A 27586-nucleotide genomic window follows, 5' to 3' on the forward strand; every position below is an offset into this window, starting at 1 on the left:
AGCCTTTTCATATTACAAGTGAGCTGGTTTATCTTGGATGTGACCAGAATTTAATCTGCATGCACTTTCTGGCAGTTCTGTAAACGTCTTAAAAAAATAGTAATTCGTGTGCTTTGTCTGTTCCTATTCCAACAATATTTGACATTTTGGGTATCATAGGTTTGAACAACTAAAGACATAATATAATAGGGGAGTTATGGTCTGTGGGTGGATAGTCAAACTTAACATGGTCAATTTGCAATTGCTCAAAGAAAGATAAGAATTTTCTATGACCAATTTTTATAATTAAGACTAACCAGGAGCTCTATATTGGAGAGGCCATGGAGGATTTTTGCAATTAAAGCGCACATAATTATAAAAGGATAAATCGGTTTCAAATTGTAGGAGGAGACATGAAAACCAAAAAACGTTTTCCTTTTTCAAGGTTGTGCTGTGGTTAGTATCTCAGCTTTGAAAGCGATTTCAGCAGACGAAGTGCAATTTGAACCGACGGCTCCCTAAAGTTAACACAATTGTCTTCGAACTTGCGCACTTAAAGTCGGAAACAATGACTAAAAAAACAAACATTTTTATTCCTTAATGTTACTAATTTAATAGGATAAAATGTCATACTAAAATTGTAAGATACCATGATAGAGGCATGGTTCAACAAATCAACAAGCTAATATAATACACATATTTTTTATTTTTGGGACAATCAATACTTAAGCATAATGCAAGAAACTATTGAAGCTAAACCAACTGACTTGATCACAACATCAATCGGCATGCGACCATCATCACTACGGAAGAACATTGCTTGATAAACAGGCAAATTAAGCAACACCATAATCCCACATAACACAACTTGTAGGATCATCAATTCCATATCCAATCCATTATTAATCACGGCCCAAATTACCAAACTGATTAAGTTTAGCATAGCTAATGTAGCTAGAATTGTGAACATAAAATTAGAGCTTCCAAACTCCATAATCTCTTGTTCATACCTCTTTAAAATATCATCCGTGACAACCTTAGGCGTAACGCTGAATGATGATTGAGATAATCCTAATTGTTTAGTTATGCTGTCAATCAATCCAAATAAATTGGCACTTGTTCTTCTGAATATGTGCATTCTCTGTAAGTTCCACCAGCTTTTAATGTTGCCACCACAAACTATTTCCTCAACTATGCTATATATGTTCCTGAACATGAACACATATGCAAAGGGTATCATCCATAAACTCTTCATCTGAAACAACATGACCATAGTGTCAGAAATTAATATAAGATCTACGATTGCGCCTTAACATAGCTGAGTGATGGGAAACATACCTGAGGGAACAAGGGGATGGAAAGTAGGAGAGAAATTGGAATAGCAATGACATAATAGAGTGTAGGCAAAGAAATGGGAGCCCATAATAAGTAAGCAGTGTATCCAATTTGGGCACCAAGTTTCATCTTCCCATGCCCATATGTGAAAGGGCAATATTTTGAAGTTAAAATCTGAAACAGCCCTTCTGTCCATCTCTTATTTTGAATCAAATCAATTTCCAATGTAACTGGAGCTAAACCTAAGAATGCTTCTCTCTTTGGAACATGGTAAATTGATTTCCATCCTCTGCATATGATTGTCAATCCAGTTGTCATGTCTTCAACTGCACACCCATATACTAATCCCATCTGAAATCATTTAATTTATCCATTCATATAATATCTATCAACATAAAAAAGGGCGGCCCGGTCGCATTACGCGTTCCCACTGAGCGAGGGTCCGGGGAGGGGTCCCACCACAAGGGTGTATTGGGGGCAAGCCTTCCCTTGCCAATTTAATTGGCAAGAGGCCGCTCCTAAGACTCGAACCCGTGACCTCTGGTCACACGGCAACAACGTTTTACCGTTGCGCCAAGGCTCGCCCTCATAATATCTATCAACATCTTCAACTAAAATAAGGGAAATCAATTAGGATTATATACTAGTAGAAAAATCTTCGTTAGCAACAGCTACGGAATCTTTCATCACAAATGATAATATAAGTTGGGAGAAAATCTGTTGTCCCCATTTCGGTGTCCCCTTCCATGTCACTCTCACAAAAATTGATCCCTTTTAATCATATGGGTCCCCGTGGCTCATAAAATATATTATTTTAATTAAAAATGACCACTTTTTGTGAGAGGGGCATGGTAGGAGACACCGAAATGGGAACAGCAGATTTTTTCCCATATAATAAATCTAATGCGACGCATCAATGTAAAAAGCGTCGCAAAAGATCAATTTTTACTATTCTTTGTTAGGCACGCTTAAAAAAAACGTCCCAAATGACAGTATATTTACCATTTGAATGTGCGTTGCAGATAACGACGCGCAATGTGAACACGTGTCGCACCTAATGTTCATTTTTCCACTAGTGATAATTAATTACCTCTTTGCCCCATAGAGTATCTTTGTCATAGATGCAACTAGCAACAAGTTTTGATGCTTCTTCTAGTTCATGAACACTTCTACCATCTCTCTTATTATCAGTTTCTAGTTTTAATTTGGTTTCTGCAGAGTATTTTTTGCCACAAAGTGTCTCTCTTCTATGGAAGCATCCTGTCCCCAAATAAGCAGCTGAACCATATCCACTCAATCCAGGTTGCTCCAGCTTCAAAATTCATGTAAAAAATTGTGGTTGAGGTTGCTTTTTTATGGCATAAGATAAGAATAAACTAGTTGAAGAATGTTTACCTGACGGACGACCCGAAATGAATTTCCATAGAGATCATTGATGGAGTTATTGTTAAAGACTTGAGGATGTTGTACAAATGCAATTTCGTGACCTCTATTTTCGTCCATGAAGAAACAAAGTGTGTCGCGAAGTGTATCTGAATCATTTGCGTACATGTCACAGTCTAGGTTCAGAATTATAGATCCATTGCTTATAACTGATGATACTCTTATCTGCATACAAACAAATTACAACCTTTAGTATCGTTTTTCGTGTCTGTGTTTTGTGTCCGTGCAACAAAGGTAATGAACATTATATTACCAAAGAATTCATGGCACCAGCTTTGAAGTGATGAGGAAATTGGGGTCTTTTTTCTCTTGACTGATATACAAGAGTTGGCATTGGATTTCCATCATAATCTACACCACTTTCATTATCTCTTCCGTCTATCATAATCTATAATATATTCAGAAGAATGATTAAATGGAATTAATATAGTAGTAGTAACTCCACCTGTGAGGATCACTTTGTGGCATTTACAGGGTCGTGGTAGGTTTGTGGCGGCCAGCGTAAAACTTAACCAGATCCAAAATAAAGTAGTAGTAATGTAATTAGGTAGATCACCTGGACAATGGGTTGATGATCTCTTTTTGTTACATTATGGTTCCATTCTAAGAAGCCTTTGTGTTCATCCTTTATATCTCTAGAAACACTGCCTTTTTCCACTGCTGATTCTATCCTTTCTTTCATTTCTTCATATTGTTTCTTCATATGATTCAAATCATGATTAGAAGCTAAAAGTAACATATGTATTTGGGGGAAAAGAGAGTATTGAAGTACGTACCTTAACGAGTGAGAATTGTGGAGGAAAAGTATGATTGAGTTGATCAAAGTAGGCTTGAGGGGACATTGGTAAAATGTTATACTTTTTGCAGAATGGTATCCAAATTTTAGAAAATTTGGAGGCTTCTAGTAGTGCATAAAAGGTTAATTCACAACCGCCATCATCTGATAGGTATACAGACAGTTTTTGAGGTGGATAATTGTATGACATAACTGATAAAACTGTGTTTATCACCATTGTGGGCGGCTCTATCATCGGGTCTGCTGTGCATATGAATATATCTACTCCGGGTATATTTTCTCCATATCTATAATTAACATCAGGAAGTAATACATATTATATTTTCAATATGTTAACAACACTACTAATAAAAAAGGATGTGTGATCATTGGAGATTAATATAAGATATATTATTGAACCTTAACTATCAGTTTGAGCTTTTAATTCAATTGGTTCCATGACATGATATCGGAGCCTTTTCCTTACCCTCCTTCCGAGCTCTTTTCCTTATGCTCCCTCCTTTCTTTCATTAGCATTTCAATCATGGCAGATTCCGGCCGCCAGGACCCTATTTCTCAGCCTCGAAAGTTTTTATGGTGTTGTTCCTTAACTGGCCATCCTCCTAGCCCTGAGAACCCTGTAATTATTGCTAAAAACCCTCATAAAAAGTCTGAAATTTTCGCCGGGTTGATTTCAGAATATCAAAAAGGACTGGGTTCAACGAGTAATTCGTTGAAGGTGTGCAGAATACATGTGCCTGATGTAGAAAATTTAGGGGTTTTTAGGGACACCATTGACCTGATGTGTTGCAGGTCTAATTGATGTCTCAAGCTCAAGCCCAACTATTCCCAATTTAGGTCCAATATCACAAGTGCAGCAAGAAAGAAGAAGCACTAGAAACATCCGCCCACCAAAGAGATTTAATGATTTTATGTAATCTTTGTTTTTAGTATGAGCTGTCAATTGAGTCTTTGTTTTTAGTATGAGCTGTCAAGTGAGTAGTAACTGAATTCTGTTATGTTGCTATTAATGGATGGAATGAAAAAGTTGTGAGGGAGGCAATTACAAACCACCTCTTTTCTATATTCTTCTTCTCTTCCTCCTTTATTCCCTTTTTCTATCTCTGCTTTATCTGTGCAGCTCATTAGCAAGAAGGCTTCATCATTGGTGCTTTCATTGAATTCTGCACATGGCTGACGATGCTCAAACCAGACACAAGGCTCTTGAAGAAGCTATCCATGGCCTGGATAAAGAACTTAGAGAAGTTTCCTTCTCTGTTAGGGCAAATTCTGAAAATATTGCCAAACAGGCCTCCCAATCTGATTCCATCCAACAAGCCCTCACTGATATCATCTTCCGCCTTGATAAAACTAAAACTCCTTTGCTGTCCAAACCTATCTATAGTCCTTTGAATCCCTTTCTACAAGAACCACTGGCCTCACTCCCCTCAATTTGCGCAATTGTTTTATCTCTGGTCTCAAGGATCCGATTCGCCGTGAATTACTTCTCCACAAACCACCCACTCTTCATGAAGCTATTGGTATGGCTAAAATTATTGAAGAAAAAATAGAGGGAGCTTACCCAAAACTACCAAATATGTCGACCAAAACCTTTACCTATCCTCCTACACCACCAAAACCGCCACCTCCTTCTCCCCCTAAATTACCCATCAAATGCCTCACTCCGGCCGAAATGGCTGCTCGCAGATCTAAGGGTCTTTGTTTTAATTGTGATGACAAATTCACACCAGGTCACCGCTGTAAAACACCTCAATTTCTTTGCCTTATGGCTGCCGATACGGATTTCGACGATGGAACCTTTAGCCCCGAATCTATCGATTCCATTTCAGTTAAACCCACAAATGAGGTTGTTGTTCACCCGCCATCGGTCGCTTCCTCCTCGGAACCGGTTCCAGCCATTTCTCTACACGCGTTGGAAGGACACTTTGTTCCCACCACGCTCCGCCTAGAAGGAACCATTAATGACACTCCGGTAACGGTTTTAATCGACAGCGGATCTACTCATAACTTCCTTCAGACTCGGGTTGCCAAGAAACTGGGATTACCAATTGAACCATCTTCTCACCTCAAGGTCACCGTGGGAAACAGCGATGCCCTTCTCTGCAGTGGTCTCTGCTCCCAGCTTCCCCTAATTCTTCAGTCAAGTAAGTTTATCGTTGATTTTCACCTCTTACCAATCTATGGAGCCGATGTCGTTTTAGGCGTCCAATGGCTGGCCTCTATTGGGCCTGTTCTATTTGATTATAGATCCCTCTGGATGAGCTTCTTGCATGAGGGACAACAACTTACCTTACATGGGCTTAAACATCCAACCCTTGCAACCATGACCCTTAATCAACTCCACAGAGATATCCAAACCCATTCCACAGCCCAGTATTATCTTGTGTCTGTTGACACTATCCACCCCCCTTCTACACTCACCACCATTCCTAACCTCGACCCTCACCTTCCATCAGATCAATCCATCTCCCTTCAATCCCTCTTTCAAACCTATTCCCATATATTCTCTATTCCCCATGGCTTACCTCCCCATCGCCACTCCGATCATTACATACCCCTTTATCCTGACACCACACCCATTAATGTTAAACCTTACCGTTATCCCCACTTCCAAAAAGATACTATGGAACAACTTGTGGCTGAAATTCTACAAGAGGGAATCATTCGACCCAGCTCTAGCCTGTTCTCTTCCCCAGCTTTACTGATAAAAAAGAAGGATGGAAGTTGGCGATTCTGCGTCGACTACCGCGCACTAAATGTGGTAACCGTCCGTGATCGTTTCCCCATACCCACTGTAGACGAACTCTTGAATGAGCTTTATGGAGCTCAATTCTTTTCTAAACTTGATTTGAGGGCTAGATTTCATCAATTACGTGTTGCTGATGTTGATGTTCACAAAACCGCTTTCCGTACTCACCAGGGTCACTACGAATTTTTGGTCATGCCTTCTAGCCTTTCCAACGCTCCTTCCTCCTTTCAATCGGAGATGAATTCTACCTTCAAACATGTTCTGCGGAAGTTTGTTCTGGTTTTCTTTGATGATATCCTTGTCTACAGCCCTACTTGGGAAGATCATTTGAATCATTTGGCTGAGGTATTCCAAATCCTGTCTTCTAACTCTTTTTTTGTGAAATCCTCTAAATGTGAATTTGGCAAGACTTCGTTAGGATATTTGGGACATATTATTTCGGCTACCAGAGTGTCAGTTGATCCGGAGAAAATTCGGGAAGTTGTGGATTGGCCACCTCCTACATCCATAAAGCAATTACGAGGATTTTTAGGGCTCACCGGTTATTATCGAAGGTTTGTTGCCCACTATGCACAGCTTTCGGCTCCTCTTACTCAGCTTTTATGCAAAGATGCCTTTGGATGGGATGGTGGGGCCGATGCAACATTTACCACCCTCAAGCATGCCCTAACTGTTACTCCTGTATTGCTCCTTCCAGACTTCTCTCAGACCTTCGTGGTTCAAACTGATGCTTCCGGCATAGGCATCGGGGATGTCCTATCACAATCAGGCCATCCCATTGCATTCCACAGTAAGCAACTCTCCCTAAAATTACAAGCTTCTTCTACTTATATTCGAGAACTGTTTGCTCTTACTTCTGCTGTAGCTAAGTGGCGCCAATATTTGTTGGGTACCACATTTATCATTCAGACGGATCATCAACCATTAACAGCTCTCATGACCCAAACTATCCAAACCCCTGACCAGCAACGCTGGATTGCTAAATTACTTGGATTTGATTTCCAAATTGTGTACAAACCCGGCAAGGAGAACATTCCCGCTGATGCTTTATCTCGTTTACCCGAGGCCTCCTTCCATCAGATTTCTACTATATCTCGACCCATTGTGGTCCTTATTCAAGCCCTCAAACAGTTCTATATAACCAACTCTACCCCAGCCTCCTTCCTCCAACAAATTACATCATCCCATGGTTCATACCCCGCTTATGTCGTGCGTGATGGTTTAGTGTTGTACAAGTCTCGAATTCTTGTTCCTTCTGATTCTGCCTTGCAGGAAATATTACTCCATGAGTTTCACTGCTCTCCATTAGGTGGTCATGCTGGTGTCAAACGTACCGTGTCACGACTGGCATCTCAATTTTATTGGCCCCGCCTCCGCAAAGATGTTCAGGACTATGTTTCCAAATGTTCCGTATGCCAACAAGTGAAACCTCTGAATATAGCTTCTCCTGGACTTCTACAACCTCTGGCCATTCCAGGAAAAATTTGGGACTGTTTAACCATGGATTTCATCACACATCTGCCATTGTCCTCCGGCAAACAAACTATCATGGTCGTTGTCGACCGCCTTACAAAAGCAGCCCACTTTTGTGCCCTTGGAACTCATCTTACTGCTGTTTCTGTTGCTGAAGTTTTTCTCAAGGAGATTGTTCGCCTCCATGGTTTTCAGTCCAACATCGTCTCCGATAGAGACCTCGTCTTCATGAGTGAGTTCTGGACTAAACTCGTCCGTTTACAGGGTACTGTTTTGTCCACTAGCAGCGCTTATCATCCTCAAATGGACGGTCAGTCTGAAGTTGTTAACCGTTGTCTCGAAGACTATTTGCGTTGTTTTGTGCATGACAATCCAAAATCCTGGGTTCAATTTCTTCCACTGGCAGAGTGGCACTATAATACTGCTTGGCATTCCTTTATCCAAATGACACCATTTGAGGCTGTTTACGGTCGCCCACCGCCCTCTCTTCTTGACCACGTTGCTGGCTCCTCTACTATTGCCTCTTTGGATGAATTGCTCTTTGCCCGCACTTCCATCCTTACCACCTTGAAGGCCAATCTACAACGAGCTCAGCTCCGTATGAAAGCTCAGGCTGACTCTTATCGAACTGATAAAGAATTTCAAGTTGGAGACATGGTGTTTGTTAATGTAACATCCCCAAAACCCTAACATATGAGTCTTCCCACATTCATATATATTTTCATGATTGAATACATACATTTTAGATTCATCTCATTGTCAGTAGAAGTTTTGTATGCATAATGCGATTATCGTGCGATTAGTAGGCGATTAGTGTGTCGTTAAGATGTAACGATTGGTTAATTGAGTTAGGACTTAAATGAATGAATTAATGAATTCATATATCCTAAATTGATTAACTTACATTTGTGGAGGGCTGGATTGGAGGTTTGTGAGCAAACACGAGGTGTCACTCAAGTAAGACAAAGTATGCCTCTTTGTTTTAACAATGATTGATACAACTCATTTCTCCTCATTTCCAGACACAATTTCGACCAAAACTTCAGCAAACCTTCCTTTGATATACCCTAACATCCTCCAAACAAAACTCTTCCAATTTCTTCCATTTTCAAGCCAAACAAGTCAAGTTAGGAAGCATACTAGGTGATAGACACAAGTTGAAGGTTAGTATGCTGTTTTAGCTTGTTTTCTATGAGTTGGAGATTCTGAAAAAAACCTAGGTATGATCATAGGATTTGTTGTGGATGAGTTTTGATTGAGCTTGTTGAGTTTTGGTGTTGTTTTCATTGGTTTTAGGCTGTCCAAATGAAATATATGTATCAAGTGCCCTAAACAGAAATCTAGGGTACTGCTTTCAGTCATTTTGGAGCCTGTTTTTCATATTGATATTGTTCGAATTTGAAGATACATAAAGAATAACATATGTTCCTATATGTGTTATGAAACCCTCTGTAAAATATGAGACTTTAATTCCATATATAGATGAAGAAAACCTAGATGGAACATGACTGCCTCGAAATTGAATGTCATGTGAGGTAGCCATGTTGATGTAGCATTTTGAGGACCTTAGAGTCATAATTTGAGAAAGTTTCTTTATACAAAAGTGTTCCTAACTACTTGAAGTATATGTATGTAAAAGGATTTGGCAATCCATTGTGTTTAGTGTGAGCTAGGTTGAGTGAATTATGGTAGATGCAAATCTGGATAGTCTGTTTCTTGGCAGGAAACAGGACAGAATCATTTTGCATTCCATATATTGTGTAGAAGTGATCTTCACATGAATTTTGGATATGTTATACCCATATATGTCTAGTTTCAGTAGGTTCAAGAATCAGGGCATTTGGATTTATATAGAGAGAGTTATGGCAGAATATGTGCAAGTAGTTCATATGATGATCTAAGACAAAAGGATTAGATTGCATGAACTTTGTGGCATTAGTGTCTTGTAAATCATATAGCATTCCTTAGTTTATATTTTCATTAAGTTTATGTTAAGGCTAATTGGATCAATGTTATGTGACATTAGGAGGGCAAGGTGCAATTGAACGCACACCCGATCATGTTGAATAGATCGAACCAAGTGCGACGGTAAGCATATTGCTTATATATGTGTATGACTGTATTGTGCCTTGTGACTTGTTGAGTGTGAGATGTGGTTGAATCTGATGTGAATGATGTGGATAATGTTTGAGTGTTTTTGATACGTCATGATTGATAAGAAAGTGATATGATTGAGTATGTTGCAGTGGTATGAGTAAATACGGCATGTTGAGCCTTGTGCACATACTGGAACTGAATAATGGTTGGATTATAAATGAATATGAGCTTGCTTAGATGGATATGTGAAATGGTCTAAGTTGAGAGTGCTATCTGAATATTGTGAGCCGGAAGCACATGTGTTGAGATATATGAGTACGTGAGTTGAGTGTAACTCCTCCGTAGCACAGATGATTGTATTCCTAATTTAGTGAGCCGGAATACAGATTGGGCCCAATGACCATTTTATATATATTGTCTAAGTATAGCAAGGCCTTTCTAAAATCAGTATTACTATTCTAAATGAATAAATTCTAACTTGGTACTGATGACCTATTTTGGTTTGTGCTCTTTACATTACTTGTATATACATATATGTGTAATATGTTTATTGAGAAGGCAGCTCACCCCTTGCCAACAGATTTTACAGGTTAGGTGGAGTTCTTCTTGCTTAAGGTCGCACCAGCAGTGTCAGTCCATTCTCATCTAGGCATTTTGGAGTCTTGTGAATGTACTTTTGCTTAAGGTCGCACCAGCAGTGTCAGGAAAAGTATGCTTTCTCTTATGTATAATATGTAAAATTTATATGAGATTGAATTTATATGATTGAGAATTGAAAACATGTCTATGACTGATATTGTGTGAGATATCATGTGATCCAAATGAGGGGGTTACATTTAGTGGTATCAGAGCGGGTCTACTTTCCTAGGGATTTGGTTGTGTATGACTTGTTTTGGATTCCTAGGGTAAGACCACATAATCATATTTTCTTATGCTAAAGCATGTTGACATGGTCATGTTTCATGTAGGGTTATGGAGTCTGATGGTGAGAATGGACAATCCGGTCATATGTCTAGTCATGGTTCAGTTGGTCGTGTTCATGAGTCTGGGGGCTCAGAACATATAGGAGCTTCAGAACATGCAGGGTATCCTCAGGGTTACAACCAGTTTGAACAGATGATGGGAATCTATTTGGCTCAAGGTCAGCCTCAGCCACGTGTTCAAGCTCGTCGAGATGCGCCAACCTTTGATAAAATTTTTGAAAGGCTTAAAAAGATGGGTGCAACAGAGTTTGAGGGTAGCACAGATCCTGATATAGCTGATAAATGGTGGGCCAAGATTGAAGATGTACTTGAGAACACAGAGTGTCGTCTGGACTCAATGGTCAAATATGTTTCTAATCTTTTCACTGGTGAAGCTTTAGAATGGTGGAGATCTATAAAAAGGACAAGAATTAGAACTGAAATAACATGGGATATTTTCAAGAAGTTGTTCACTAATAAGTACATGTCAAAGATATACAAAGATAGGAAACAAACAGAGTTTTTGACCCTTATGCAGGAGGATATGTCTGTGGCTGAATACGAGCTTAAGTTTAACACTTTAGCCAAATATGCACCTGCAAATGTGGCTACAGAAGAAGCAAAATGTCGCAGGTTTGAACATGGTCTACACCCAGATGTTAGAATGGGGATTCATGCACATGAAACGAGCTTTACATTGTTAGTAGAATCTGCACTCAGAGCGGAGGAAATTGTGAAAGATAAAGAACAACTTTTTGTAACTAAAAGGGCTAGATTTGATACAGAAGGCCAGTCTAGCAGGCCATCAAAGAGAGGTGGATTCTCAGTTTCTTCTAGAGGCTATTCTCAACAATTTAGAGGTAGTAGTAGTATCCATCGTGGTGGGACTAGATCACGGGGCGGATTTGGAGATGTTTTGAGTAGTGCTCCATCTGTGGGTAGTAACAGATTTTCAGGTGGTCGGTTTAATAGTGGGTATAGAGGAGGAGCGAGGACAACATCTTTTCCAGCTTGTCAGACATGTGGACGGGTACACAGAGGTGAGTGTTGGGGACCTTCCCTGGTTTGTGGCAGATGTGGCCGATCTCACACATGAGAGTGTTATGGTTCATTTAAGAAGGGTACATGTTTTGAGTGTGGAGAAACAGGCCATTATCGTAATAATTTTCCCTTGTTAGTTGATAGAGGAGAGAGAGTTCAACCTCAGTCTAATATAGGAGGTGGTACAACTGGAGTGGATAGAGGCAGAGGCAGAGGTCGAGGAGGAGGTAGATGGGGTAGACATGATGCTCCTATGGGCGGACAGACACAAACTTTACCACGAAATAGAGCCTTCAATATGACGAGAGGTGAAGCTCAAACAGCACCAGAGGTTATATCCGGTACAATTTCTATCCTTGATACCTTAGCTTTTGTTTTGATTGACCCTGGATCCACTCATTCATACATAACACCTGAGTTTATATTGAAAATAAATGGGAAGGTAGAACCATTAGGATATGATGTGGGAGTTATCCTGCCAGTTGGGAATAATGTGATTGTAAATCAGGTTCTGAGAGATTGTCCTATAAAAGTGAGGGGAAGTGAGTTCCCTATAGATTTATAGTTATGGGGTTTAGAGAATTTGATATTATTTTGGGGATGGATTGGTTGTGTAAATATGAAGCTAAAGTGGATTGTTGTTCAAAGGAAGTTGTGTTACATTGTAATTCAGAATCAACTGTGTTATTTGTTGGGGAGAGAAAGGTTGTGCCATCTTGTTTAATATCTGCAATTCAAGCAATTAAAAGATTGATCTACGATCGGGCTATTGGCAGTTGAGAGTTGCAGAAGCTGACATACCTAAAACTGCTTTTCGTACAAGGTATGGTTATTTTGAGTTTCTTGTGATGCCTTTTGGCTTGACGAATGCTCCTGCAGCTTTCATGGCATTAATGAACAAGACTTTTCAGCCATATCTAGATAAGTTTGTTGTGGTATTCATTGATGATATCCTAGTGTATTCAAGAACTGTGGGTGAGCATGAACAACATTTGAGAATTACCACCTCATAGGGAGATTGATTTTCCTATTGAGACCATGCCAGGAGTATCTCCTATATCAATTGCTCCATATAGAATGGCTCCAATGGAATTACAAGAATTGAAGAAACAAATAGAAGAACTACTTGAGAAGGGGTTTATACGACCCAGTACTTCACCGTGGGGAGCACCTGTATTATTTGTGAAGAAGAAAGATGGAAGTATGCGATTGTGTATTGATTACAGACAATTGAACAGAATGACAGTAAAAAACAAGTATCCATTGCCTCGAATTGATGATTTGAGATATCATGTGATCCAAATGAGGGGGTTACATTTAAACTCCGTCCCTATCGACAAACTTCTGTTGCACATCGCCAATCTAATAAACTCGCCAAACGATATTTTGGTCCCTTCCCCATCTTGGCTCGCGTTGGCCCTGTCGCTTATCGCCTGGATCTCCCACCTTCTGCCAAAATTCACAATGTCTTTCACATCTCGATTCTGAAACAATGCCGTGGTGATCCTGCTTCCACACATACTGCTCTGCCACCCGCCTTTATTGATTCCCAGCCACTACTTGCACCTGCTGCCATCTTGGGTTTCCGTAAAATTCTCCAAAATACCAAGTTTTTTCCCCAGTTTCTTATACATTGGCAACACCAACCTGCTTCTGATGCTTCTTGGGAAGATGCCACTGCCTTCATCTCTGATTTTCCCTCTTATAACCTTGAGGACAAGGTTCTTTTCGATGGCGATGGTAATGTTGCAGGCCTAATTGATGTCTCAAGCTCAAGCCCAACTATTCCCAATTTAGGTCCAATATCATAAGTGCAGCAAGAAAGAAGAAGCACTAGAAACATCCGCCCACCAAAGTGATTTAATGATTTTATGTAATCTTTGTTTCTAGTATGAGCTGTCAATTGAGTCTTTGTTTTTAGTATGAGCTGTCAAGTGAGTAGTAACTGAATTCTGTTATGTTGCTATTAATGGATGGAATGAAAAAGTTGTGAGGGAGGCAATTACAAACCACCTCTTTTCTATATTCTTCTTCTTTTCTTCCTCCTTTATTCCCTTTTTCTATCTCTGCTCTATATGTGCAGCTCATTAGCAAGAAGGCTGCATCATGATGTTTGAGGATGACATTACTAAAAGACTTTTAAAAATCGGGTCTATAGAGCCATTGATATACTTGAGGTATCAGTTAGCATCATGTTTAACAAAGGTGTATCTTCGTGTTTGAAATACCTTCCTTGAGGTTGTTCCTTGGACCGAGGAAGAAGAGGAAAAACGGTGGCTACTTTTCTCAGTTTTTAAATTTGATGACTCAGCAACTCAAGAAATTATGGCAAGGCTCTACTTGCATAACTCGTCAGGTTCTCAGCTCGAGCTTTTAGTTCAAACGGTGTCAGATTCTCAGCTCGAGCTTTTAGTTCAAACGGTTCCATGACATGGTATCAGAGCCTCGTCGACCAAACGGTCGAGGGTTTGAGTCCCGACATAGTTAAGGTCCAATAATATATCTTATATTAATCTCCAATAATCATGAGTTCAATCTCCGTGTCTAGGGATGGCAACGTGTAGGAAATCCGCGGGTAATGTCAATTTTAGACCATTACCCGTTTATTTTTAATTACCCGTACTTATTCCATTACCCTAACAGATATATTTTTTACATCGCATACCCGTTCCAATTAATTCGCGGTACCCGTGGACACCCTTACCCGAATTAATACATAAAATAAAAAATATTACAAATTTAATAAATCATGTATCTAAAAATTGAACAAATTGAACATTAATCAATAAGAATAAAATAGTTTAATAGTATCACACAATAAAAAAAAACAATAATATTTTTAATATACATTATAAAAGCTTTATGATGGTAACGAGTACCGGGTATCCCAGGGTTATTCCCATACCCGTCTCAGGTAATAATTTTGATCCCGTACCCATCACATACCCTTTTATACATGGTATGAATATCCATTAGGGTCGGATATCCATCGTACCAGTTGTCATCCCTATCGGTGTGTCTCAAAAAGATAAGAAATAAGTCTAATACATGCTATCTAGTATTTATTCAAAATTTTAGAGTAGATGAAATGGTTTAAGATACATCTTTTTCTAATTCAATAGATGATGAATTTAAATCCCAACAATCTCTATAAAGTTTTAGGACTTTTTATTTTCATAATATTTTTAACTCATTTTTATTACATTTCTTTTTCATTAATTTTTATTATTATTATGAGACTCAACTAACTTAATTTATAAATTAAATTTTAATTTATGAAAAATGTAAAAAATTTAGAACCGAAAAATTATAAAAATATTATAATTTTTTTAGAAATTAACGTTGGATTTGTAGAAAATTAAATGTGTCTATTTTTTCACGTTGGGAACTTCTTAGACAACACACTTAAACGATGATATTTTAACGTATTTGAGGCTAAATTTTTTTTGTCCAACTCTGACAGACTGAATAACTTTAAAAAATTATCCAATTTCACGACTAAAAGTACCCTTGCGAATATAAATTCTTGGCTCAACCCTCGAATATACTTTTAGCTTCTCTTATTTATTAGTAAAAGTGTCATGTTTATTCTCTAAACTTGTTTTAAATGCATATTAAGTTCTCTAAATCTACATACATAATAATAAGTACTTTTAAATAACTTAAAGTGAGTCTCACTTCGTGCAAGTTTAAAAAATCAATAGATAATTGTAACCAAATTTAAAAAACTAAAAAAATAAAATAAAGAGTGAATAAAATACATTGATAATATATAGAGAAGAGCTCTTGTGAGAACACATTGTTTAGGTGAGAACACAAATCGTGCTGTTTAATATGTAATAAATGTGCCTAATTATTAATTTAACAGAAAAAAATATCAAAGTCTGGATGTTGCTTACCACTATACTAATAGCTTCTATTGTTTAATATTTAACGCGTGCATTTATTAATATCGATTAAATGTGCATAATAATGAATTATTAATAGAAAAAAAAAGAAATATGCATAATAATGAATTATTAATAGAAAAAAATCCAAGAACATGCTTCAATTTTTTATTTATTTAATTCCTCTATATTTTTATAATTTATGTTTTAAAATGTTAAGGACAATGTTCTAAATAATATTACATATGTTCTAAACTTTATAATTTATATTCTAAAAATTAAGTATAATGTTTTAAAAAAAATTAGAAAATATATGGATCATTTTTGTATTTGTTCTATAATATAATTTATAACTCATGTTCGAAAAAACATAACGTATGCGTATGTTCTAAACTTTATAGTTTGTGTTCCAAAAATTAAAATATATAATCTAGGGTTAATTACAAAAAAGTACCATGTGGTTTGGCCGATTTGCGATGTGGTACATGTGGTATTTTGTGTTGCAAACACAACCCTATGGTTGTAAAATTTTACATCTTTTTTTTTTACTTTGCCAAATTTGGCCGAAAACGACCTCAAAGGGAAAATTTTCAAGAATTAAACTTGTTTGGTATCATATTTACTATGGAACCATATTCTTAATTTTTCAAAATCATCATTTTTGGAGTTTTCTCTCTCTAAACATTATCTTTCTCTCTCATAAAAAAAGTAACACCTAAATGACCTCAAACCTAAAAAGTTGAAGAATTAAAGTTGTTTAAAATATCATTTAACTCTTGAAAATTTTCATTTCGAAGTCGTTATCGATCAAATTCTGACAAAGTGAACTTAAATGCAAAATTTTGCAAACCACAGGGTTACGTTTGCAAAAAAAAAAAAAAAAACACAGCTACCACATCGCAAATCGGTCAAACCACAAGGTACTTTTTTTGTAATTATCCCTATAATCTAATGTATATTCTAAAAAATATGTCGTACGTTCTAAACTTCATAGTTCGTGTTCTAAAAGTTAAAATATATGTTCTAACGTATGTTTTAAAAAATATATCGTATGTTCTTAACTTTATAGTTTGTGTTCTAAAAATTAAAACATATGTTCTAAATTTTATGTTATAAGTTCTAAATCTATAGTGTGTTCTAAAAATATTAATATGGAATTTTATTAAAATATATAATATATTTTTATTTAAGAAATAGAGTATTGGATTTTTTTTAGCATCAGAGGCACTTAATAATATATAAATAAAAGAATTGCATAATGAACAAACTAAAGCAAGTGTATTTTTATTTAAAAAATATAGTATTTGATTTATTTTAGTATTAGAGGCACTTAATAATATATAAATAAAAAAATTGTATAATGAACAAACTAAAACAAGTGTATTTTTATTTAAAAAATATAGTATTTGATTTTTTTTAGTACCAAAGGCACTTAATAATATATAAATAAAAAAAATTGTATAATGAATAAACTAAAGCAAGTGTTTCAGCGGTAGATGGCACGCGCTCCATTCCCAATATGGATCCACACATATTATGTCACGTCCGTGTCTAAATTTCTAGAATTTATATCTTGATAATAATATATATTATAATTATTGGATGTGTAAAGTTAATTTGGTGCTATAAGAAAAGTTTGGAGTTAATTTGAGGGTTTTGTGTGTAAATTAAAAGTTTAGAGTAATTTTTAAAGATTATATAAATATGGAGGACCAAACGGAATCTTTGCCGAATTTGGATATGTATCTCTCGAAATGTTCCAGATTGGCATTCATTACTTTTATTTTCTTTTTCTTTACCTTCTTCTATCATCTTTATCGCTTCCTCGTTCTTCGGCCGTTTCTCCACCGTTTCTTTGATTTATGGAGATTCGACCAAGTCGGGTGTGACATATTATAAGAGGTCATACTATCTCCAACTGACATGAAAGACCGGATGCTTAGAGGGCGTTTGTTTCAGCTTTTCGGATGAACGTTTAGTGTTTTATTCCAAACCGCATGAAATATAGCGTTTGGTTAGGTTTATATAACCGCAGCGTTTAACATTTTCTCTGGAAACTGCAGCGTTTTGGAGGTTTCACGAAAAGCTCATATTTGGAGCTTTTCATAAACAAATGTTTGTAGTTATTTATTATTGACAAAATTATCATTCTTTTTTCCAAAAAATATGTTTTTTTTTAACTTTCCACAAAATACAGTAAAACCTCGATAAATGCATATCATTGGGACCGGAAATATATATTCATTAAGTGAGGTTATTTATTTATCGATAAATGAATAAATTATTCATTTATCGATAAATCAATATTTATTATTTTATAGATAATTTTTCATTGTAAAGTGCATATATTTGTCGAAATGTGATGGATGTCGAACATCTTTTGAATTATCCTAGCGAGAATGATGCAGTTATGGAATCGCCTACAGACGTAGAAATTATCCAGTCAATAATGAACAATGATGATAGAAATGATCTAGAGCTAGATGACAGTTGCGTTGTCGCAAATGTATTGTCAAAAGAGGTCTTTCAAGCAATGACCACCTTAAACAACTATTTACTACAACATGAGCAAAATATACTAGAAGTTGTGTTTGCACTACAAAAAGTTAAAGATGGTATTCATTTTAGTTTAGGTGGAAAGAAAAAACAATCAACGATGCATTTTTTCAGAAGAAATGACTTCTAGTTGATTGATTGAAAAGTTTTGGTATATATATATATATATATATAGTATGTAATTTAATCATTATTAATTTATATTTTCATTGAGCCCTTAAGGATTTAAATATTTTTATTACTAAATGCATTTAGCGAGGTTATTACTTTAGTCTATTGGCCCAAGTCGGGATCGAAAGAATTTATTATGTAAACGAGGTTATTACTTTATCGAACATTCATTTATCGAGGTTTAACTCTATATTTATTTTGCAACATTATTTATATTTCTACAATATTATTACCGGAAGAACAAGGTTTTGTTGCGTTCAATAAATTTTTTATTTTTTATATAAATTATTTTTATTAATTTGTGTAACATTTTTTATTTTATAATAAGGATAAGGTGCAAAAATACCTCTAATATTTATAGTCAGGAACAATTTTACCTTTAAAGTCTAAAATTATGCAATTATACCCCTAATATTGACAGCTAAAAATAATTTTACCCCTAACAATTGCACCATTTAGACGTTAAGAGTAAAATTATTCCTAGTTGTAAACGTTATGAGCATTTTGTCACATTTTTCCTTTTATAATTTAATCGTTGATTAATTTAAAACATGTCCATTTTAGACATTTTAAATCCGAACAACAACAGTTCAATATAATTTTACCAAACACTGGTAATTAAATAGCTAATAACAAACAGCTAACAGCAACAACGAACAACTTACTGCAACTGCAAACAGTTAACATCAACCGCAACAATTATTAGCTAACAGCTGAATCAAACATGCCCTAGTATGGAAACAACTCTATAATTAGAGTTTGTAATCATCATTTACCAAAAAAAAAAAAAAAAAAAAAACTTGTAATCATCATTCTTTCTAACTCTATAACATTCTTTCTAAGTAACCTCAAACACGACAGGCACCGGACGTAAGAAATAATTATCCTTTTCTATTGATAACTCCACTATAATTAAAAACAATTATGTCCTTAAAAAAACAATTATTATTATTATTCTACAATAAAATAAATTAGGAAGGTATTGGTCTACTCATTCAACATTACATTTTGAAGTTGTGGTTCAAACTTGTACTCTTAGAAAAACATATACAATTTTATTATTTTCTCATCCATTATTAATTATTAATTGTATATTAATTCAAAAAAATGTATATTAATTAAATAAATGTGTAGTATTTTATGATAAATGTACACTACAAAAGCCCCGTTTGGTAAAGAGTTTTTTGGAATAAAATTAAAAGTTTGAGATACTTTTGAGGTTTTGATTAGTCAAACCTCTAATAGTGGTGAAAAGAGCTTTGAAAGAGCTTATTGGGTCTAAAAAACTCATCTTAAAAAAAATCATTTTAGGAGATTTTTCAATTAGTTTATTGATTCATCTCCTTTTATGGACTTTTTTACCTTTAATGAATATTCTTTAATCCAAATAAATGTTTTACCATGCCCTTATTTGTGACTTTTACATAAACAATTATTAGCAATCAGTTAAGTTTCACCAAACAAGTTCACACAATCCGCTAGTCAAATTTGCTAACTAAAAAGGTAATCAGCTAACAGCTAATGTAATCGGTTATCAGCTAACAGTTAACAACTAATTGCTAAACATAACCAAAATATAAATGTAACAAAAGATTATAGTAAAGTTTATTCATGGTTGTTACTTTTACCTTGATAGCACCAATAAATAAGTGAATTACTATACCTAGCCACTTATTCCTACCTCTAGTCTCGGGAATAGACCGAATTACCCTTTGCCCAAAAATTGGAAAAACACAAAACCTCTCAAAACCTTATACACTCTTCAATCTAATTCGGACTAGTTTTTGAACCAAAACATGGATCGTTACAGAGGCCATAAAGGGAAAGAGAAAATGGTAAGATTTACGGGTTTTTTTTTTGATTTAAGCTTCGTTTTCGAATCTGTGGGCGTTTCTAAAATCACATCGGAATCGCAGTCCGGCGTATGAACATCACGCCCGACCGGTGGTTCCGGCGTATGAACATCACGCCCGACCAGTGGTTCGGGCGTGGTAGCCAAACGCCCGATCCACCAGACTGGCGTGATGTTCATACGCCCGTACCATAGATCGGGCGTGATGTTCATACGCTCGATCTGTGGTTCGGGCGTGATGTTCATACGCCCGATGGGTATTTAAAAAAAAATAAAATTAAAATTACATTTAAATTAAATTGTTAAATGTTTAGTATAATTTGATTATAATTTATATGTGAAATTTTGTTATTAATTTGATTATAATTTATATGTTAAATTTTTAGATTAATTTAGTGTAATTTTTGTAGACGGAGCGGCCTACTATCGGGGGAAAATCCATCCCGTCATCTGCTCGTCGTCTAGATATGGACGATGAGGAGGATACACCACGACATACGAGACTGTGTGGTATTGATATATCTGGTCGTAGGCGGAGAGGGGCTGCGACGGAGCAGGTGCGGAGGGGTCCGATTGTGGATCAGCCCGATATTCGTGGATCAGAGGGGGCGACAGATTTTGATGATCGAGAACCTGATAGCGATTCTGTGGAGGACTACTTGGAGGTGGTAGCCCATGTACTACGACAGTCTGCAGCTAGTGGTGATGGCGAGGGTGATGATGTCGATGAGCAGCCAATCCAGGGCAGACAGCCGACCCAACGCAGAGGTAGTCGCTTTGCGAGTACAGGTATTTTTAAGTTTTAGTATAATTTTAGTTTTACAGTGTACAGTATAATTTTATAGTTTTAGTATAATTTTAGTATAATTTTATAGTTTTAGTATAATTTTATATTCTTAGTATAATTTTAGCATAATTTTATATTTCAGGGACCAGCAACCGTCCCAAAGCTAGTGAGGACCAGAGCTGGATTGTTAGTAGACCGGTGGATGATGGTCTCATTGATGGTTCCGTGATTCTTAGTTTTCTGGGACATGTTGCATCACGGATGCTGGGAGGAGAACTTCGGTCGTTTCTGACATGATACAACAGAGCTACAACATGTCAGACTTTGGGGGTGTGGCTTTCTAGTGCGTCACCCGAGGTAAGAATAATTTAGTTTGTCAACATTTATTTTAATTTGTATTTTTAACTATAAACCTAAAAAACATTCAGTAATTGTATATGTGTCATTTTACAACTGAAGGATATGATCGAGAGGACTGGGTTGTCTCACCTCCCATCCATCATGTTTAGGAACCTTGACACTTCGTTGTTAACTGCGTTCGTAGAGCGATGACAGCCCGATACGAACTCCTTCCACATGCCATTCGGGAAGATGACTATTCTACTGCACGATGTATGGCAGATTCTGCGTATCCCGATCGACGGTACGATGGTGTCTGAGTCTCCCAATACTGAGCGGCTGCATGCCATGTGCATGATGATGTTCGGGGTGAATCTAGATGACCTGATGTTGCCGACCCGACATTACTGGAGTGGTGGAGGTGTATTTGTCGATGCTGTGCACAGACTTACCAGTGATGGTAGGGATGACGCGACTCGGGCCATGGCGTGGATGTGGCTTATGCTCGGATCCACTTTGTTTGTTGACAAGAGTGGTGATAGGATTAGGCTGGCCCATCTTGCTGAGGTTCACGGCAGTGTTAGAGGAGCGGCTGGACTTTCATGGGGGTCTGCTACACTTGCCACGTTATATCGGCAGCTGGGGATAGCGAGCAGAGGAGACTGTTCTGGTATATGCGGATGTTTGACCCTACTACAGGCGTGGATATACGAGTATTTTCTGGTGTTCCGGCCGCATAGACTGCCTCACAGGATCCCAGCTGACCGTCCCCGTGCATGCAGATGGGAGGTCGGGGTACCAGGCAAGACGACTGCCCGACTAGATACCATACGTGGACAGCTGGACCGTATGACGACAATCGAGGTATTTTATAAAATTTTATAATTAATTATAGTATTATTTTATAGGTGACGTGGTTGCCTTATGGTCCTGTAGCCGATGATGATCAGCTTCGAGTGTCCTACGCCGGTTGGATACGGTGTAGAGACATTATCGAGCCGTATATGCTGGATCGAGTGTTGCGACAGGTCGGATATACTCGGCCTATCCCAGCTGAGCGTATTAGACCTGATAAAGCAGTACGACCATGGAAGTCTGTATCGTACAGGCTCACTCATTCCTCTGTCACAGTTGATGATACCTGGCGGAGATTTCCATCGGCTCGAGGCATTGATCGGAGGAGATGCCTGCGTGTTAGATACGATCCCACAGCTTGTGATGCTGCTTACGTGGACTGGTACATGCGATATTCGCATCCTCATCTCCTTCATGTACTACAGGATGGACCGGTCCAGTATGCTCGCGCCAACAGCGAATTTGTAAGTTTATTATTATTTAATATTAGTTTACATGTGTTTGTTTTTTAATATTTTTTTTTTGCATTGGGTTAGCTGGTTGTGGCGTATCACCCAACGAGCGGTTACCCACCGATCTGACGAGGATGCTCCACTCATTAGGAGGGAGATGGATGAGTTTATGGACGCGTGACGTCGGGCGAACTAAATGCCATAATTATATGTACTATTTTATTACATTTTAACACTTTTGATATTATATGTACTCTTTTATGTTTATTAATTTATTTTAAGGTTTATGTTGTTATATTTTATTTGTTAAATGGTAATCCGAGTTAAAATACCGTAATTTTTATTTCTAAAAGGTTAATTCGAGTTAATCACAATCATCAACAACCAATTTTTTCGGAAAATTATTCACGCGGCTCACGCCTCACCACAGGGTGAGGCGTGAGGCTCACACACCTCACTGTAGGTGCAGACGTGATATCCTCACGTCTCACCTTGTGGTGAGGCGTGATTACCTCACGCCTCACCCTGTGGTGGGGCGTGATTATGTCACGCTCGCGTGTCGGGAGAGGAATTTTCCTCTCATTTCCCACCTCAAAGCCTCAAAGGGGATTTTTATCCTTTCACGGGGCTAGAAGTTGGAAATTGAGGCTATGTTTAATAACACGCATAAATAATAAATGTTTGTTACCTCCGTTAAAAATGCTCTTAATTTTTTTTTTTTTTTTGTAATAATGCTCTTAATTTATTCCCATGTTTATTTCATTTTATTTTGTTTTTTTATTGGAAAGTCACGTATATAGCTTCGTTTCCATCTTCATTTCCGTTTAATTTACATCTATAATTCATAATGCATAAATGATTTATTTAGATTATTATTGAGTAAATTATTAGATCTATATGATTTAAGTATGATCAATTCATATCCACTTTGTAACTTTAAGTTTGGATTGTAATTATTTTTATGCAACTTTGGATTTTGTAAATGTATTTTTTGTGACTTTGTGTTGAAATTTTAAAAAATATATATATTTTTTTTATAAGCAATTCATATATGTTGTTTTCATAAAATATGTCTTAACAATATCAATTAGTAGGACATGGTGGAGTTAAATCTGTCCTCATAGTGACAAAAAAAAAAAAAAAAAAAAAACCTTCTCTCTTGATAAAAAACTAATGTTGGATGAGCTAAGGTGTGACTGTGAGGACAATATATATTATATGATTTAGAGTATCTCAACAAATTAAAATATAAAAAAACAAATTATTGGAAAGTCTCACTCGGTGCCAGTCAGTGAAGTCCACCTTTCTACCCACTCATACGAACACCTCCGTATACCACCCCCACTTGGATATAGAATTTAAGGAATAAAAGGTTTATTTTTAATCTGTCTCACTCTTCTATCTCCCAAATAAATACGTGATAACTTATCTCGTGTTTTTTTATCCCTATCTCACATCCTATATCTCTTCTAACAAACACCCCATAAGATATTTAGCCTTAGGGCGTTTGGTAACTTACTCTTTTTTTATATAAATTTGCGCATAATACGCTTACCTAATGTAAGAAAAAATAAAAATCTCCATAATACTCTCAGCCACTAGGCTAAGAGATTCACCACATACTATTTTCCTTTTAATAATAATAATAATAATAACTCACTTTTTTTTATGGTGTTTGCCTTTTCACTTTAAAAGAGAGAAGATCAACGATTTATTCATCTATTTTCGTCTCAATGGTTGAATTTCTGAAAGTGGGCATGCTGCCCGGCGCGGCGGAGTTTTCTCACCTCCTCTTTCAGGATCTGAAATCGGTAATTCCATTTTATACAGCGCCTGCGCCATCGAGATTCTTCTTCTTTCCCCTTCAATTCGAATTAGCAAAAGCAATGTCTCCTTGCAATCTTCATTCAGTTGGAACATCCTTCTCTTAATACACTGAACCAGTCACTTTCTACGAAGGTACAAATAGCTGATTTGGAGCCTTTTAGCTGCTTCTCCTTGTCGTTCTAGTGCGGTTGCCTCAATGAATTGATATGCTTTTGCTTTTTGTGAGACCGGCGAATGCTGAATACGGAAGAATACAATGAAATCAGAACAAAGCAGGTAGACCAAGCAAGCTTACTTTCACCCTATCCTTGGCCCCATTTCTATCCAAAGAAGGGAAAGAGGTTACGCGGGAAAGGGGTTGGACCTAACTAACGGCCTAGCTAGTAAGCTTTCTTAAGTCTCTCCTTCGCTGCCATTTGATCTGATCGGATGCTGAGGGATTACAGGCAGGGTGAGGCTTTGTAACAAAATATCTGAAACCAGACTTAGACTCAACAAGACACGGTCCCCAAACATCAGAGTGAACCAATTCAAATGGGGATGCGCTTGAAATAAAGCTCAATCTTCCTGATCAATAGCTCTAGATCTTTCAAACAATTTTTTTCCATATTGGTAGGGTACCCTTTCTTCATAGAAAGAGCATTTAGCTTCCTTCTAAGGTTTTCGGTTTTCCGCATCTAGGACATGACAGCTGCCTGGGGAGTAAATAGTAAGTAGCTTTCGAAGTACCATCCCAAGATCTCATTAGTGGTCAAAGGTGAAAGAACGAAATCAATTAATTAATTAATCCACCCACTATCAATCGAAGGGTAAGCCAAGCAAGTTGATGAAAGGGATCATGCTCAACCTCCTCGATTACAGTAAACTGGGAATGAATCATGGAAAGAATTCCTATCCCTAGTAAGACAAGACCACCCATGAGGGTTCATCAACTCATTTCTCGGTCATATATTGGTTAAAAAAAGTACAATGTGAACTTGTCTATAAATCAGTAGCTGGCTGCGTAATTGCTTAAAGGCGTTTAGTTGTTGAGTCAAGAGTCACAGTGACTATCGCCGATTCCCTCCCGTCCAAAGACTTGTTGATGTGTAGTTCGATTGGTCTCTGAAAGCTTCCCTTTGATTAGATATTTTATGTTTGATTTTCATAGCTGAAAAACAACTTTTTACTAAAACAGATCTCTGTTTTTTGAAAAAACAGTTTTTTTTTTTCAACAGCAACAGCAAATAACAAATAAACCAAACAGACCATTAATCATATTATTTAATCTTTCGAAATAAAATAAAATTATCTAAACTTTACATGAAATTTTTTATATTAATTATTGTCCATTACAAATTTTTCAGTATTTATTTACTTATGAAAATAAATCAATGAATTTTTTTATATTATTCAACAAGAAAAATATATAAAGAAAATAAAAAAATATTTTACCATTTTAAAAACATTTTCCTCAAAACTTTTGAAGTTCTAATATGTTCATTTTTACCCTTTTAAAAACATTAGTCATCCAACATTTTTTTAACTTATGAAGTTGATTTGGATCGAATGTATTTTTTTGTCGTTGTGATAAAAATAATTTTAATCATGATTTATGATATTAAAAATGCATATTCAGGGCTGGCTGAGCTTCTAGACAACCTAGGCAATTGCCTAGGCTCCCTAAAAATTAGGGTCCCATATATATTATTATAGTAATATATAGGTTAGTTTGGTTAATTGGTAAAAAAAGAAAGATGTGATAAATTTGCTACATATATAAGATTTTAAGTAAAAAAATTTTGTCAGTTTTTAGAAAGTACAAAATATTAACATATTTTATTTTTTGAAGGATAAAAGAGGCCCCACTCAATTGACTAAATACTAGTAAGTAGATCATTATCTCATCTTTTTGTGTTTGATCAGAGACTTGGAAAAGAAAACAGATTCAATTGTATAAGTTTTCTAACGTTCAAAAACTTGAAAAGACAAGATCGGTCCTTATAAATTGAGTTCTTTACAATTAAATTTCTCTACTACAAGTTCTTCTTTATATTCACTTACAATTGTGCTCAACTATAATTATTCTAATCTGGTTCTCTACAAGTTCTTTTTCATACTCACTTACAATTTTGCTCAACTATTCTAATCTGGATTGATTTTTGTTTGTATATAAGGGTCCATATTTTATATTTCGCCTAGAACCTCAAGTAGTTCTGAGTCGGTCCTGTGCATATTTGATATGGTAATGGAAATGGTGATATATATTACATGTATCAAAATATGTATGGAAGGTTATTCATTTGACATAGAAAACCGGATGTTTTTAATAATTTGACAAGAATGAGAGCCTACAAATGCTAGAAGTATGGGTAGATGAGAAACATAGTATAAGAAAGGTACCTTAGAGAAAGGGCATGTTTGGAGGGATGAAAAAAAGCGATATTCCAACGAAGAGACTGAGTGCAAATCCAGAAGAAAGCAAAGAAGAGTTCGGCCATGAACATCCCAAACCAAACAAATCTTCCTTTGTCTCCAGGAGCAGGCATGTACAATATCCTGTAAATCCATATGAGAAATATAGCCACAAAAATGGAACATGAAAACACCCTAAACCCAAGTCTTCCCCTGGCTTCCGTCCTCTCAAAAAGTCCCATGTCTTTTCCTTTTTGCCATAGACGCACCTCCTCCGTATATATATCAAACTTCACACGTCACCAAACAGATATGATGATATCATTTATATTAGATGAATAATAGGAAAAAAAAATATTATTAGCTCACTTAGTTTTCATTTTTTTGGTTCATTAAATCTTTAATCTTTTATCTGGATACATTAAATATCTGATTATTTTTTTTAGTCTTATTAAACCCTTGATGATCAGATTAGTAAGTTGTATATATCTAAGCCTGTTAAAAATATATTATTAACTTCATTTATATATATTTTTTACAGTTTGAATTAAGGTTTTTATAGTTTTTCTATAGCCATATTACATCCAAACT

The 27586-nt window shown here is 36.4% G+C and overlaps 1 protein-coding gene across 1 annotated transcript; it reads right to left on the reverse strand.

Annotated features, from left to right (window-relative positions):
* Positions 1 to 552: 552 nt before the first annotated feature.
* LOC136219281 (cellulose synthase-like protein E6) lies at positions 553 to 27274 on the reverse strand. The gene is made up of 8 exons (XM_066006633.1): positions 26984 to 27274; positions 3534 to 3840; positions 3314 to 3454; positions 3011 to 3145; positions 2710 to 2922; positions 2405 to 2626; positions 1318 to 1665; positions 553 to 1234 (listed from the first exon to the last, which is right to left on the reverse strand). The coding sequence occupies exons 1-8, from the start codon at positions 27235 to 27237 to the stop codon at positions 698 to 700; spliced, it is 2157 nt and encodes a 718-aa protein (XP_065862705.1). The 5' UTR covers positions 27238 to 27274; the 3' UTR covers positions 553 to 697.
* Between the last annotated feature and the right edge of the window lie 312 nt (positions 27275 to 27586).

Source organism: Euphorbia lathyris, chromosome 2, assembly GCF_963576675.1.
Source record: "Euphorbia lathyris chromosome 2, ddEupLath1.1, whole genome shotgun sequence".
Taxonomy (NCBI): domain Eukaryota; kingdom Viridiplantae; phylum Streptophyta; class Magnoliopsida; order Malpighiales; family Euphorbiaceae; genus Euphorbia; species Euphorbia lathyris.

Coding starts and splice junctions, on each gene's coding strand:
- LOC136219281 (XM_066006633.1), bottom strand. CDS start 27,237: ATGGGACTTTTTGAGAGGACGGAAGCCAGGGGAAGACTTGGGTTTAGG. Junction 2,923..3,010: donor CTGGTGCCATGAATTCTTTG/GTAATATAATGT, acceptor GTTTGTATGCAG/ATAAGAGTATCATCAGTTAT. Junction 1,235..1,317: donor CCATCCCCTTGTTCCCTCAG/GTATGTTTCCCA, acceptor ATGTTGTTTCAG/ATGAAGAGTTTATGGATGAT.